The following is a 16,583-nucleotide window of genomic DNA, read 5'->3' as shown; positions in this document are numbered from 1 at the left end:
CCTCCTCCAAATACTCAGTTTTTTATTCACTCCACACCTAACATATGTTCGGTATCTAGCACATCCTAAGTCCTAACTCTTCTTTTGACCTTGCCCCGAGCCATCTCCATCGTCCAAAAATGGTATGGTCTTTGAAAATATGATGTAAATTATATTTTTTAAAAATATTTTTTTATTTTTTTATATTATTTTAATGTTCTATATTAAAAATAATATTTTAAAATAAAAAATTTTATTTTGATATATTTCTAAACGAAAAATCGTCATAACTACCAAAATTTCAAATACACCTTTCTTATTTCTGATTTTGAATTAGTCTTTTTTAAGTATTTTTATTTAAAAAATATATTGAAATAATATATGTATTTATTTTTAACATATCACAATCAACTGAAAAGATAAAAAAATTAATTTAAAAAAATTTAATTTTTTTAAAAATATTTTTAAAATAGAAAAACAATCAATATCCAAATATGCACCAAACGCGGCATCCTAACTTTTCTTTTGACCTCTGCCGTCCCAAAAGTCTAAAACTCATTCCTGTTCTGATTCTGATTTTCTTCTTTTCATATCCAAAGAAAATTGGTTTTGGTTTCATAATTATTTTCTTGATATTAAAAATTGGGAATTATTAAAACAATTTTCACACCCTAAGACAAAATCTTTAAAACTTTATTAGAAAGTGCTCCCAAGGAATTTCTTTTTCCATAAAAAAATAAAAATAAAAATACAATTACACGTGTGTCTATATGTGTGTGTGTGTGACTGTGTGTGTGTTTCCCATTCTGTTTGTTATGTTGGGCTGTACAACCATTTGTTTTTTTGTTTATGAGATTTCTACCCAACCACCGTTGAAGCACAATATAAATCATAAAAAAATAAGGCCAATCCAACCACATCAACTAAACGAAACTTCAAACTGCTCTTCCTCTCTGCTTTGGTCTCTTTCTCGTAACTGGTAAGTTAAATTCTCTAATTTTGCCACTTGATTTTTCCTTTTGCATTTGCAATGTTTTAGTTTTTCACTTTTTTTTTTTTGGTAATCAAATACAGAGTAGATAGATTTGGCGAAGTTTTTGATTGGCAAACCAGTCAAAAATGGAGGCAAATCTTGCACAAAGAATGCAAATTTCGACAACATGGATTGATTCATACAAGTTTCCAAGAAAACCAACTAGTTCCCTGCGGTTTTCAGGGAGATTTAAGGAACAGAAGAGACTCCGAGTGTTTGTTTCTGCTCAATTTCGGCCTGCAAGAGATGAAAATCGACATAGACAGGCTTCTTTTGAGGTTTCTTGTTCTTGTAACAATTCTCAAGGTACAATATCTAAGTCCTTGTCATTGCATCTTTTGAATTTGTGAAATTAGTCTTGGTTGGAGATTTTTAGATGATGGGCTATTGTTAGATAATTTTTTTTATTTTTTTTTTGGATTTATAACATCTGGGTTTTGGTTTTGGTTTTGGTTTTAGTTTAGTTTGTTAATAGCCTATTTGAAGGTGCAGTTGGAGCTGGTTTTTTTTTTCGCGTCTTTGCTGTAGTGTTATTGGGTGATTTGTAATATATGCTATTTTTTTAGCTGGTAAGTGAATGGTTTTGAAAATATTTAGACTTTGCATGAGTAATCTATTGAATTTTTTTAAAGTCTGTACTTCCAATTTATAATATATTGATGGTGTAACCGTGCTTAATTTTAGAATACATCTTGCTTATATAATGTAAAAGAATCACGAGGTTATTGTTTCAGCATAAGTTTTGACTTCCTTCACATTTTCCTTTTGGATTTTGAAAGATTCTTTTAACTTTTGTAGTTTCAACGTTGGAATCTGAAAGTCTCCAGGATTTGTTTGGCGAGGAAGCTTTGATTTTGAAGGTATGAAATGATTCTGTTCTCACCAGTTTGAATGAGATATCTAATAACATGTTGCATTTTATTTTGCTCTGCAATCTTTGCATCTACTTTGCTTTAAAAACTGTGAACTTTGCCTTAATTTTTCCTTTCCTCTCCCTTTAACTATCTAAAACTTCACACTGTTTTCTGCTCATCAAATTTCTTTGGGCATGTATCTTACTAGACGTGAACAAAATTTGCAGAATAAGTCACAAGAGATTGAGCCATATTTAAATGGACGCTGTATATATCTTGTTGGTCAGTTTCTTTGTCTAGTCTTATGTATTCTGTTAGAAATTGATTTGATTACTCTGATAGTAAACTAAATGAATGTGAAACATGTAGGGATGATGGGCTCTGGAAAAACTACAGTGGGAAAGATTCTCTCGCAATCAATTCGTTATTCATTCTGTGACTGGTTAGTACATGTGATTGTCTTTCATTTGGGGTTCTAGGAAAGATTTTAGTATGCCTCTCCAATCTTAAAAAGAATGAGGGAGAGGAAAGAAAAGGTGTGCTTCATAATGCAACAAAAACTTCTATACCATTTGAAGTACATCCTCAACTGACAGCAATACAACATGGTCGTCGAGTGGGGGCACTCATAGATGATGATCCAAATTATTAAATATGGCTCGTGGCAATGTTACCCCTATCTTGTGGGATATGATTTTGCAATGGTATAGAAGTTCTTGTTGAAATGTTGAGCACTGGATGTGCTATTATGTTGTCTACATCTGTCTGTTAAATGCAGGTTATCCACATAACCAAAAATCTTTTTTTATGTTAAATAATAATTGTATTTTTCTACATTTTCATGGATTTTCCAGTGACAAACTGGTGGAGCAGGATGTTGGTGTGCCTTCTGTAGCTGAAATATTTGAAATATATGGAGAGGATTTCTTCAGAGATAAAGAGGTGTTTTAAGTAGATTGCATTTTGAATCTCTCCATTGCAAAACTTACTTATGCACATTTAATCAGATTATATTTAGTTACCAGCATTGCAAAATATGTCATTCTGAAAAGAGAACTGATGATAAGTTGAAGCAGTGACTGCTAATTCCGTTGTTGTGCTCGTTAGTTTATCCATTGGGTTCTATCTATTTGCTAATCTAAATATGCAGCCACACTAAAAACACTTGACCACAGTCATATGCTCTTTTATTTATCTTTTTTGGTTGTGGCTTCAAACTTTAAAGATTGTAATCGTACCTTTCAGACTGAGGCATTAGAAAAGCTATCAATAGAACACCGGTTTGTTGTTTCCACTGGTGGCGGTGCTGTGATACGGGATGAAAACTGGTATGATATGGACATAACAATTGAAACTTAAATTCTTTACCTTCTGATTATTTGGTTAGTTCTTTATGTATGTTGGTTTTGAAAGTGTTCTACTTTCTATTTTATTTATCAGGATATACATGAGGAAGGGGATTAGTGTCTGGTTAGATGTGCCTTTGGAAGAATTGGCACAGAGGATCGCGGCTGTAGGAACCAAGTCTCGCCCCCTTTTGGATAATGAACCAGGAGATGCATACAACACTGTAGGTTATTTGTCATCTAAACATTTTTCTTGTTAACGTGTCATATCTTATGCTTTGTCTTGAAACTTATTCTCACTACAGGCATTAAGACGCCTTTCTACTCTGTTTGAGAAGAGACATAAAGCTTATGAAAATGCCAAGGCGAGGGTTTCTCTGGAAAGTACGTGTGCAACCACAACTTGCAGTTATCATGTGTTTTCTTATTGCTTTGTAGTTCTTGGGATCTGCTAGTCTTTGTAATTGCTAAGATTTCACATGTTAGTTAAGTGAATATACTGAAGATAAGTGTTTACACTGTGCAGATATTGCAGCCAAACTAGGATATAAAGATGTATCCAGTATCACACCTGCTATGATTGCGATTGAGGTCTTTTACTGTCTCTTTCATGTTTTTTCATGCATTCTTTATTTCTGCAAAACTAGGACATTAATTTTTTTCGACATTTTTAAAATTTCACTGACAACAGTTCTGCATTGGTGAGCTGTGATTTTTTCTTTCTTTTTTGTTACATGCCACATAATTAGCATGCTGTCTGGTGGACTGACTAGTTGGAACTTAAATTTTGCAGGCACTTGAACAAATTGGAAATGTCCTATAGGACATCAGTGGCATGGCTGCAATGGGATTCTATTTTAACAAGCTCTGATTATGGCGCTTAGTTGGATGGCATCCCATGCCATGTTTCTATTTTCTAGTAGCAGAACATGGCTTATGTGATGCATTACGTGGAAGGTTTCCATTTATTACCAGCAGGATTTGGGATGCGAATGATGTGTAAGATCTATGTTGTCGTGTTGACTTGTGCATATGGCGAGGTGTGTTGACTTGTGCATATGGCGAGGTGCCACTTCGCCGGATGCCATGTGATCAAAATAAAGGTTAGAGATTAATGTCATGCTGTTGATTCTTTCGTGGATTCCTGCTCAGCCAATGTATGCAAGGATTTTCTATGAATGTGCTTCTTTGTTGGACATTTCATATGGATGGCCTAGATTTAGGCAAATCTTCTCATTTTTACACTGCTGAAGGGTTTAGTTCGTATTGTTACTGTTTCTGGGTACTATGGACACATGGAGTGGTAGATACAAAGGAGTCAGAAAGTAATTGATAATGCAGCTATGATCTTTGCATGCAACCCCAGCAGATGTTATAATATACTCGTCACTGTAAGCTTTGGTATGGCCAACTGGTCGGTACATTGCAGCTGACTTGAAAGGAGCCGTGATGGGAGTTAGCTTTGAAGATGTAATTTATTAGCGATGGAGGATTTGTTTGTTTCATTCGATTGGATTTTTCTGCATAAAGGAACATTACCAGTTATTGTGCATGTATAATAAACACAAACCTTTCTGAAAGGATGATGCTGATCAAGCTCATGTAGTTCTCAGCAAGAAGTGAACAACACTTGGTGAATGTAATGAGTAGCAGGATACGCATAATTCTGCAAAAGATACAGCACTTCAGCAGCACTTGTGTTCCAAAACAAAAAATGAGAACCTTACTGATGTTGTACATATATTGTTTCAACACACCAGGGAATAACTATCTTATTACTGCTCTTTAAAAGTGCATGTTAAATGTATTTCATGTAAGAAATAGCTTACTCGATCAGTACGGATTAGGGTCGTAGCACTTGCAAGAAGAGAGCACTTCCAAAGAAACTTGCATGCAGAATAAGCTAGCGACAAGCTTGGCCTCCAATTCCAAATTGCTGCCCCCGGTTTGATCTGGTAGTCGATATTGACGAAAACAGTAATATCTTCTTAGTCGATGTTTTAAGGAAGATGATCTTTCTTTCAAAAACCAGCCAGAAACTCGCTTTTTCCATGAAAGAAAATACCATATCCGGCAGTTCCGCTGTCTCCATCCCACGTCCCACCATCATTAATCTTCATAAACCCAAGAATAGGAGCGGATGGTAGGTTCTCGAAAAGCATAAGCTTCAAGGAAACCCTTCAGATATGCTAAAGCTTTTGAATCAATTTCTTGTGCTGACAGAACTCGTTTGCCAAAAGCTACACTATTTCTATTCCATCAAAGAAGCAAGACAGGAACCCCATCAGATCTACAGCCTCCATACCCATTACTGTCCATAACAAAACCTCGAAGTTAAACCTGACATCCATTCAATCTTTCCATATGGCTAGCTGTCCAAATCTCAGGTAAAAAGTTTTAAGCCTGATAGCAAAAACTCTTTGAGATGATTTTATACAAGGCTTAATAAACTAATAGGTCTAAATTCTGTAATTTTCTCCAGGCTTCTAACCTCAGGGACCAGTACTCTGAGTATGATTAATAAACAAGCATAATTTGTGTGCTCAATGCGCTGCACTTCAATATGAAAGAAGAAAAAATCTCAAAAAATGAACGCTTGGAACAGAAACAAGAAAATCACGGGAACAATTGAAAAGGACAGAAGAACATTACAGATCATTATTCGCTGTTCTTAAAAACACTGTCCAGAAGAGCCATTGAGATATCGCGCTCACCCCATGAATATTGGCCATTCTGAGAACGTGTCAAATGTGCTCTAAAGTCTTGATGGGATAGCGGATCTGACAAGTATGAAGCACAATGGTACGATACAGTAACTATACCTTCACTTGATGATTTACATGAAAAATGAAGATAGAGGTACTTCTCACTACAATGTCTCATACCTGGTCGGATCCACAATCCCGTCAAAAATTTAGGAACATAGACGACTAATTTTCAAATGGTGTCTTTCCTCTAGTCTTCTTTGCCACAAAACTCAAGTGACAAAGAGCCAAATATCAATTCCTTGTCCATGTAAATATAAAAAATTGGTAAGAATGGATATGGCCTAATGCATACATCCTTGATCCTCTCCTGAAGTGCTTCCTCCTATCCATGAAAGAAACATCTCCTAGCTGATTTTAGAATAGTGAATCTCCTAAGCAATTTTTCATGTCGTGATCCCCTGTTCTTCTTATGCTTTCCCATTGCCAGTGACCAAAAAGTTGTAACTCAAGTTGAACAAAGTGGAATAAGGCAAGAGAGCCACTAGAGCAAGTGTTCTGATAAGATGTTTCAATAAATTGTCATACATATCATTATGACACGAAAGCTGCATTATAATATGCGCTCTACCATCATATTAGGTGAATTGATTGCCATTCATCGAGAAACAAGAAATATTTACAATTGAGGACATAGTTTAAGTATGTTTGCACTGATTCTGTATAGATCGTAAATTAACTAACCATTTCTCCATTTATCTCCTTCTCAACACAAATTTGATAATTTGCAGAAGCCAAAATAATTTGTGCCCTGCCATCACTTTGGGTGAAATGACTGGCATACATAGAGAAACATAACAATTGAGGACACAGTTAAAGTATGTTTTCCCTGATTGTTTGTATAGGTTGTAAATTAACTAACCATTTCCCAACACCTCTCCCTCTCAAAACTAATTTCATAATTTGCAGAAGCAAAAATAACTGTAAAATTTAGCTGAAATGTACATTTATTTATTTCTTGTGTATGGAAGCTTACATTACAGACCCGACAAATCAAGCATCACATCAAGTTAACAAATTAACATGTGTGTTCATGAGAACATTTGAATTGCAAAGAGCACACACAAAAGACCAAATGAACAGCTAAAAACAACAACAATAACAATAAACATACTTGGTGCGCTGCGATAGATCCTCACATCGAAACAGCCAAGCAATGAACAATAGACGACCCAATGGGAACCTTATGAACAACATCACACCACTCAACCCTCCCCCGCAACTCCCCCTCTCCATTCTCCTCCACCTCAATTTCCGCACACCAAACCTCCATTTCCTTCACATTCCCTTTTCTTTCCCAAACCACCACCAACTTCCCACCTACATTCGCCATTGTGGCACCACACAAAAACCTCGGCAACTCCTTTTCAACCCCCCTCAGCTCCTTCCAAGCCCCATTCCTCACATCAAAACCCCTAATGTTTCCCACATAATCATAACAATACAAGATCCCATTAACCACACATGCTCTCCCTCTCCACCCTAAATCCAATTCACTCTCCACACTCTCCCATTTCTTCGTTTTCGGCTCATAAACAACCCCATTCCTATCCGCCATCACATAAATTCTCTCGTTCACTACAGCACTTCCGTGCATCCATTTTTCGCGTAACAAATCATCCTTTCCACTATCAACAGAATTCCACCTCTCCGTTTTCGGATCAAAAACCTCCGCCCAATTCCTCGACTTCGCCCACGTGTCCACCACGCAACCGCCAATCACATAAATTCTCCCATCCACAACCCCAGCAGCAGCAAACTCACGCGAAATTCTCATGCTAGGGACAGCCTCCCACGTGTGGGACCGGCAGTCCAGTGCCCACACGTGGGGGGACGGGATGTCATTGATCGAGCCACCGATGACATAAATCTTGGGTCCCACAGCGGCGAAAGCGGAGCCCACGAGAGGGGAAGGTGCGGGAGTGAGTGGAATTAAGGAATTCTTTGTGTGGTCTGGATAGAGCGTGAACCACTGCAGGGAAGTTGTGGTGGGGATGCGGAGAGAAAGGTAGAGAAAGTGTTGAGAGGTATTGAGGAGGGAGCGAGTTGTGTAGAGTAGAGGAGAGGAAAGGATGGAACGGAAAGGTTTGGAGACGAGGGTAAGTCGTGGGTGATATGACCTTGGGATGCGGGCTAAGATGTTTAAGGCGATGTCGTTTGGGAGGGAGGGTATTAGGATTTGCGGTGGTGTTGATGGTGGTTCGGTGGTGGTGGTGGTGGTCGTTGACATGGCGGTGGGTTTGGCTTGGGAGTTGTGCGCGCGTGCTGTTGTTGAGACCTAGGAGTTAAAATGGAGCACTGGTAGTTAAGATTACATCAGAGTGAGATACTAGTATTATATAATATTATAAAGAAACGGGCATTGAACTTGGAAGACATGGGGGTGGATTGGGAAACAATTTCACTGTTAATTACTACATTGCAATTGTTTTGTTTCTTTATTCTTTAAAATTTATTAAAAAAATGAACATTAATTTTTTTAATTCCGTACTCTCATGTTATGTTGATATGATTATAAATTTTATAATTTATTTGGATTTTATTATCTAAATGGTATTTGAAGTGTTTTAAAATATTCTAATATAAAATTATAACAAAAACTAAATAATGTGGAAAAATTATGTGGATTAATAGATTTTTTATTGTGAATTGTAATAACAATTTCAATTTAATTCCTCATCTTATAGTACGCGGAAAAACATTTATATGGCTTTTTTTTTCTTCTCATTCATTGTTTCTTCTTTTTCCTTTTCTTTTAACTTTTTATAACTCAGATCATGAAGAAACTAAAAGTGAATCAGACGATAGGAAACTACAAATAGAGGATAGAAATAGTATTTCCTATGTTTAGTCCTTCTCTTTCTTCTTAACTAAATCGACAAAAGAAATAGAAATTCTTAACTAAATCGATAGAAGAAATAGAAGAGAACAGGGCATCAAATTAACAAAGAAGAGGACATAGTCATGATGAAGAGAAGAAGACAACAAAGAGAGAGTGGAATTTTATGGTATTATTAATGGTGAGAAAATTGTGTGGTTTGCTTTTGTCTGTTCTTAAGAGTTTGATGTCATTAATTATTCTTCCATTAACAAAATAGATGTATCTAATGAGAACATTTTTAATCTCACCATCAAACCTATAAATTTTTAATGAAAAATACTGGATTTTATGGGTTCTAACATCAAAGGTGGGATCTTTTTCAAAGATCTAACATGTTTTTATTGTTTTTTTTTTATAATAATATTAGGAGGATTAGAGATGGGTAACATAAAATTTGGACAATAAATTAATGGGCAGAACAAGAGAACTTTGAGTATGTTGAATTAGCATTTTATTGGAGGACAATAGGTATATCCTTGCGTTGTTGATAAGAAAAGCTTGCAAGAGTAATTTTTTTTTATTCTTGATCAAAGTTTTTTAAAGTTGTAAAAGTGCGAGCATGTATCTAACAAGTGGTATCAACATAGCATAGTTTAGCTTAAATTCTGCATCTATTTATTGAAATTCAGCAGTGTTTGGCAGAGGTATTTGTTGTTTTTTTTCCTCTTAATAATACATTAGAAGTTTACAAGAAATTATTAGTTAAATATCCTGAGACCATTCAACACATTTGTATGAGTATTTTAGTCCTCAACAAAACCATTACTTTTGTCCAGCTCACAAAAATTATGTAAATCCTAGGCGTCAGACCCAAGCTATTTAGGTCTGACAACCATTCTAGGCTTAAGTGCCCATGCCAGACCCAAACGTCATGGGTCTAGTAACCAAGCTAGACCCAAGCTACATGAGTCCAACATCTTGGGTCTAGCAAGCATGCTGAACTCATGTTATGTGGACTTGGCAAAAATTGCAATGGACATTCATAAGAAGTTCACAAGAAATTATTAGTTAGATATCTTGAGACCATTCAACACATTTGCATGAGTATTTTGATATTTGACAAAACCATTACCTTTACCTGGCTTGCAAAAATTATGCAAATTCTAGGCATCAGACCCAAGGTACAAGGTTCTTGGGTCTAGCAACCATTTCAAACCCAATAGCCTTGGGTATTGCAACCAAGCTAAGCGCAAACGCCCATGCTTTTGCACCATGGGTCTGGCAACCACACCAGACCCAAGATGCCGACCCAAGTTGCCTAAGTCCAGTATCTTGGGTCTGGCAAGTATGTCAGACCCATGTTATGTGAAATTGGCAAAAATTATGTCACAAAGCTTAAAACCATATTTATCTTATACAAGAATACATAATTTCTTATTTACAAATGACTTAAGAGTCCATGATTTTCTAATAGATATGCCTTGAAAATAATTAGATTGGTGAATTTAGAGGAATGAAGATTGAATGAAATGAAAAGTCATGATTATCATATGTTTATGCAAAAGCTCATTTCATTGCTTATAAGGATTTATTGTTAAAAGAGATAAAAGATGCATTTAAGAATACTAGTTATTTTTTAGAGATATTTGCTCAAATAAGTTGCATATCCAATACATAGAGCAACTTAAAATGAACATTAATGAGATAATCTATAAACTTAAGATGATCTTTCCTTTCTTTTTCGTCGACCCAATAGAGCATCAACTTATATATTTAGCATATGAGAAAAAAGTTAGAGTTCCTATGCAATATAAATGAATGTATCCATTCAAAAGGCTATAGATTATATACATCCTAAATAATCATCTATATTTTAAAAAAACATTTGGTTATTCAATCTCTATTTACTTCCATGCAGATACTTATTCAACTTTAAGAAAAAAGTTAAAAATTAGATGCATGTTGAGACTTCGATATGTGAAGCTTATATTTTTAAAGAGATTTCAACATATATCTTATATTATTCTAAGTCTCATTTGAGAACAAGAATCCACTGCATCCTAAGATATGAAAGTGATGGTGAAGTGTCTTCGAGTGAGAATTTATCAATATTTTTCCATCTTGGATGATGATTGTCAAATAATGCAATAACAAGAAGATATTTGTCAAACATTGAATTCAGATAAGCTGAAATTTGACTAGGAGTTTCTAGACATATTTTTATACATTATGTTAAAATTTTAATTCAATTGAAGTTCAAAAGGTCTTGTAATATAAGACAATATATGCAATATGGATTTTGTTATTTGTTTTCTTTTAACTTGTAGACTTTCTATTTGGAGAGGATTTTTTTTCTTATAATGCAAGGACATTAAACAACTTATTTTTTGGAGTCACAAATTCTACTCCCTACATTGACCATTGGAAGTTTTTGTGTATTGAAGTGCAAGTCATTATCCCACCATCAGTTATTTGCACAGTCAAGGGTTTAATATTGATGAGCTTACAATGCAACTTATCAGCTACTTGGGTTTTACTGAAATTGTGTGTGCTTTTAGAATCAACAAGGATAAACAATAGTTGTTTTCCAACCCTCCTGGTGACTCTAAGGGTATTTAGGCTAGTAACTCCTTCTAAAGCTGTTGCGATGTCGCATTCGCACAAACTAATTACCCTAGCTTAAAACACACAAGATAGTATAGAGCAAGAAAGGGGTCGATCCCACGAGAAAGTTTCAAGTCAGATTTTTATGTTGTACGTTATGTAATTGGAGGGATTTGGTTTGTGATTATCTAAACTATGGCAGCAATTAAACTAGCAAACAAAATCAATTAAAACTGAAACTTATCAAGAAAACAAATCTTGGTCGCAAGCACATATCCACCTACAAAAATTAGAACCGATCCTTGAAACGAAAATTGTAGTTTATGTTCTGAAATTTTATCTTTTCTTAACGTTGATTAATTAATGGATCCACCGTATAACTAATCCTAACCAACAAACAATCAAAGTGTCCGCACTAATGATTCAATTTAATGGTAGCTTTAAGAATTAGATAATTTCATCAAGATTAACATACAAGCTGTTTGCAGCTTGTGTCACTTTGTTCAAATGTTCTCCCTAAGTTCAATAACGTAGTTCCGCCACAATTATCAAGCTTAGTTGCTTCACAAGTTCATATATCACAACTCCGGTTTTGATATTAAACTTAGCAATAGATTGTTCACAACAATAACTTAGAGTCCGCTCTACCAATCATCAACAACAATCGTAGGAAATATGCATAGAAAAACAATCATACTCATTCATAACATAAACTAAAAATAAAAGGAACAATAAATCTCACGGTTCTTGAAATCTGAAGGTTTTTACGTCCTTGCAACTAAGAAAAGAGCTTAACCTTGCATAACTATTGAACAACTACTTTTAAAGATTGAAGAGAGCATGATTTTTTGGGTTTATAGAGGAGAGAATTTGTGTTTATTCTCTGCTGGCTGCTGCCTCTTTCTGCTCTCCCTCTTTTCTGCTGGCTGCCAGTCCCTTCTCTCTTTCTTTTTATATGCTAAGAAACCCTAGTCTCTATTTTACAAAATAGTCCTACCTTAAGTTGGCAGTTTACATTTAAGTATTTCAATAACTATTTTCCCTAAAAAGGAGAAATAGCCTTGCATGAAATCTTCAAGTTCTGACTTAGAGGAGCTAAATTGCTGATATAAAAACTTGGATGTCAGTTTAGATGCTTCGGAATGTAATTTGGACTCGTTTCTTCACGAAACCTGTTTGTTGGCAGAATTCAGTTGTCATCTTTGAAAAATCATATCTCCCTCATATGATATCATTTTTGCTGAAATTTGGAGTGTCGATAGGTCGTTGAGTTAGGAATCCAAGAAAATTGAGTTTGCATCAATTGGACTTCTGTAGCTCCAAATATTAAATTTTGAATGGCCAAAGGTCAACACTATCAGAATGCAAGATTTGACTTTGCAGGATGTGATTTCCATGATATTTCTCTTTTTATTTTTATTGCATTAAATTTCCAGAAAGGTATGGATGTTAGCTTTTTAGTGCCACTAGAATCACTTCATTTCGATCTCTAGAACTCACGTTCTGCACAAAACATCGACTGAACGTCAAATTTGTCAATTACCTCCAATTTACTTCTTTTTGCATTTTTCATCCAAAAGTGCCTTCAAAACATAAAACAAAGAATATCAAGGCATTTTATATATAAAACATGGACAAAACATTAAGTAGATGTGGGTGAAACTATCGAATAATATAGTTACATTAAAAGCATTGAGAAATATGTGTGAATTGTGAGTGTCAATCTCAATTTCAGTCACACCATCCTCTTTACTACCCTCTTCTTCCTCTTCAATAACACATAATGAATAAAGCTTCTTATTCTTAAACTTGTGCCTAGACATAAACTTCTCATCACACTAAAAGAAAATGCCATTAGCTCTCATTTCATTCAAGTCTTTATTCCTCATGGGTCTAGTAGTTCTTGTGGTATTAGTGGGGTTATGGATTGGGGTTGATAAAATGCTTGTATGCATTGGTTTAGTGATGTTATTGGGATGCATTGGTAAGCCTTTATTGTAGCTAGTTAGTGGGTAGTTCTTGTTTTGGTAGGTATAGATGGTTGAATGATAAATTTGTTTATTAGTTCTTGTTTGAACTGTAATGTTTGTATACAAAGATCTTTAATGGGCAACAACATAATTTTTAAGGGTGACAATTATTTCTTTAATGTTTCAAAATCCTTTTCTTATTATAAAGATTCTTTATTTACTCTAACTACACAAAGAAAGGATACAAACCCCATGGAAATTTTTGTAATTGTTGTTACCCTTTAGATTCCTTATAGAATATGGAAACTCCTAAAATATTTTATCATTAAATATTATAAATCCTTCTTTTTTATGTAACTAGGATGAATAAGAAATCCTTATAAAAAAGAATTTTAAATACCACCAGCTTTTTTTTTTCTTGTGTAGTTAGGATAGATAAGGAATCCTTATAAGAAAAGGATTTTAGAACATTAAAGGAATCACTGTCACGCTTGGAAACTATGTTAATGCCTATTAAAGATCTTTTAGAACTAGAAAATTCCTAAAAATAAGTTATTGAATATCCTTATATTACGAGAAAAAGAATTCTTTCCAAATAAAAAGTTGAGAGATAAAAAAAAATATGTATTGCTTCTACTAACCTGTATCACAAGACATTTCTGAACTCCAATTGATCTAAAATTTTAACTCAATGTATAATTTTCAATCCAACCATTGGATCGAGCTGAAAATTAAACCAGTAGAACAATATATTTGGAAACTCCTAGTATAATTTTAGCCCAACTTAATGGTTGAATTAAAAGTTGTGTTTGATAGTATAAAACTAGATAATATGCACAATTATACTAGAATCTAAATTTCCTTGTTTAACCTTTACTTTGATCATATCATAAAGAAAGATATATGTTATAACACATATTTTATTAATGAATATGTTTTTCATACTGAAGAGTATAGTGAGGGTAAAAATACTTATATTAGCGGGGTTTGTGTTAAAGAATCAACTTCGAATAAGTTTGTTATTAATTATTATTGTAAATTAGAAGAGATGATTGAATTGTAATATCATAAGACATAAAATACAATCTTTTTATTCAAATGATATTGATATGATACCAATAGAGGAATTATAGTAGATTCTTACCATGATTTGGTCAAAATTAATAAAATGGGTAGACTTGGCAACATAAATAATGTTTTTGTTTTTACCAAATAGTACCAACAAGTGTATTACACATACACTAATTCCTTTACAAATGATAGTAATAGAGTCGATTGGTTATTCGTTGTGAAAACTAAACCTAGAAGTCATTTAACAATGAGAGACAATGTATTTCAATTAGATAAGTTAATTGATCCATATCGAGTTGCTCTATCTATTGAGTTATGAGAAAATTCAAATTTTCATGTTGTTGAGCATACTTATATTGATGTTGATATGATATATTGAGTACCAATAGACATAATAAAGTTAATGAGATTAACCAACTTTAATTAAATAAAGAACATGATAATAGACATGACAATGATGAAGATAAAGACGATGAGGATTCTGAAGAAAAAGATTTTGAACTGATTTTATATGTAAAACATCATTGTGTAGTAAAATTAACTTTGTGTAATTAAGATATTTGTTGTTCCTTTATAATGCATCATATATTTTTTTATTAAATATTTATTGTTGTGGTTGTGGTTTTAATAAGTTATGTTGTTATTGTATAATTAGGTGGGATAAGGGATTATAATAAGTTGATGAAAAACAATTTATAGAAAATCATAAAGAGATTTTCAATGGACTATATAATACATGTATGCTAATAATAAAAATAACTATGCTTAAATTAAAACAAAAAAAAAGTGTTTACTTGTTGAAGCATTTTAAAGTAATAAAATTTTTGTTGTTGTCAAATATAAGTTCTTTGTCCTTAAGGTTTAATTATTACTTTTTATTTGTGCAACTAGAATGTTTGTAATATGGCTCGTAAGATTCCAACACCACTATTTTGGTTTAGATACACTTCCAATCAAGGTCTTTAAACTAAATATTATGTAACTCAAATATCCCTCAATAACATGGCTTTAAATTTGGAATGAAAATCAAAGCATAAAAAAAAACACAAAAATATAAGGTGACCCTTTTTATAGTAAATTTTGGAAGCTTTCTTCACCTCTTTTTTTTATATAGTGAATTTTGAAAGCTAAAATATTAAACAATTAATTCACATTATTTAACTTTTGATTAGTCACCATAAAATACTTCTGGAATAGACTATTAACATTCATGGGCTGAAAGAAATAATTATTCTTAGACCATACCTAAGTCCAAATTTTAGTTTTACAATTAATTCAAACTCAATCTTAAGTCAACGCGTGTGAGTTTAAGCCTAAAGCTCACTTCACTTAAGACATATCTCCTTTAAAAGTTTAGGTAATCTTTGAGTATAATTTTAACCTTTTAAATTTTAACTTTATAAACAGAAAAAAATTTATTTCTTTTCTATATGGGATAGAAATTTTAAGAGAATCTTTAGTTTTACCAAAACATGTCAACTAAGAGTTCTTTGTGATCAATTTTTTATTTACCTATGACTTGTTTAAATCATGTTAATATTTTATATTAAAGAGCATATGTTGAGATTAAATTCCAATAAAATTTTAATCTAAAAAATAAATAAATCACATTTTTAATTTGATAACAAATATGCTCATTAACCATCATGACATTGTAATTTCAAACACATGGCAACATGGGATAAGGCATAAAGGCTAAACGTACTTGATGCAACTGGTTTACCTGAGAAGGTTTATAGAAATGCTTTCTTCTGAATTGAACTAGGACTTTGAGAGGGTATGTAATGATCATCAACTTTGTCATTGAAGATCAAAAGAAGATTTTTATCTAGGAAGATGCAATCCATAAGAAAATCACTCAAAACTTCTAAGAAAATCTGCAGATGGGGATGACACCTGTGTTTCCAACAACTGTACCCAAGTATTGATTTTGCATAATTTCATCTACATTTTCATGATTTGAGTTAAACAGAAGATTAAAACAACATTTGCAATAGCTTCAGTTTTCTATCATTTTTTTTTCTTGTGGCAATCTTCACGAGAAATGAAAATATTAAAACACCATCAACCAAGCAAAATGCAAGGCTATATACATTAGTAAAGAACAAGTAGGTTTGTTGTGTTTCCTGGGTATCTACAG

General features: G+C 33.4%; 2 protein-coding genes across 8 annotated transcripts; one reads left to right on the top strand and one right to left on the bottom strand.

The window, feature by feature from the left end:
* Positions 1-797: 797 nt before the first annotated feature.
* Positions 798-4,903, top strand: LOC133672909 (shikimate kinase, chloroplastic-like). Its single transcript, XM_062093471.1, has 11 exons — positions 798-958; positions 1,054-1,318; positions 1,811-1,872; positions 2,094-2,148; positions 2,236-2,308; positions 2,721-2,808; positions 3,112-3,194; positions 3,307-3,436; positions 3,518-3,596; positions 3,739-3,803; positions 4,006-4,903. The coding sequence occupies exons 2-11, from the start codon at positions 1,099-1,101 to the stop codon at positions 4,033-4,035; spliced, it is 885 nt and encodes a 294-aa protein (XP_061949455.1). The 5' UTR covers positions 798-958; positions 1,054-1,098; the 3' UTR covers positions 4,036-4,903.
* On the bottom strand, positions 4,847-8,340 carry LOC133672908 (F-box/kelch-repeat protein SKIP6-like). 7 transcript variants are annotated; one of them, XR_009834921.1, is made up of 3 exons: positions 7,092-8,340; positions 5,704-5,768; positions 4,847-5,615 (listed from the first exon to the last, which is right to left on the bottom strand). XR_009834921.1 is itself a non-coding variant. In XM_062093468.1 (2 exons), the coding sequence occupies exon 1, from the start codon at positions 8,205-8,207 to the stop codon at positions 7,113-7,115; it is 1,095 nt and encodes a 364-aa protein (XP_061949452.1). In that variant the 5' UTR covers positions 8,208-8,340; the 3' UTR covers positions 4,847-5,615; positions 7,092-7,112. The 7 variants fall into 7 exon arrangements, 4 of the variants coding, with proteins under 4 accessions (XP_061949452.1, XP_061949450.1, XP_061949451.1 ...); XR_009834919.1 differs by lacking the exon at positions 4,847-5,615 and adding an exon at positions 5,865-5,992 and having other exon boundaries at positions 5,635-5,768; XR_009834920.1 differs by lacking the exon at positions 4,847-5,615 and adding an exon at positions 5,865-5,992 and having other exon boundaries at positions 5,653-5,763.
* Between the last annotated feature and the right edge of the window lie 8,243 nt (positions 8,341-16,583).

Source organism: Populus nigra, chromosome 14, assembly GCF_951802175.1.
Source record: "Populus nigra chromosome 14, ddPopNigr1.1, whole genome shotgun sequence".
NCBI lineage: Eukaryota > Viridiplantae > Streptophyta > Magnoliopsida > Malpighiales > Salicaceae > Populus > Populus nigra.
This window is presented reverse-complemented; position numbering and strand designations above follow the sequence as displayed.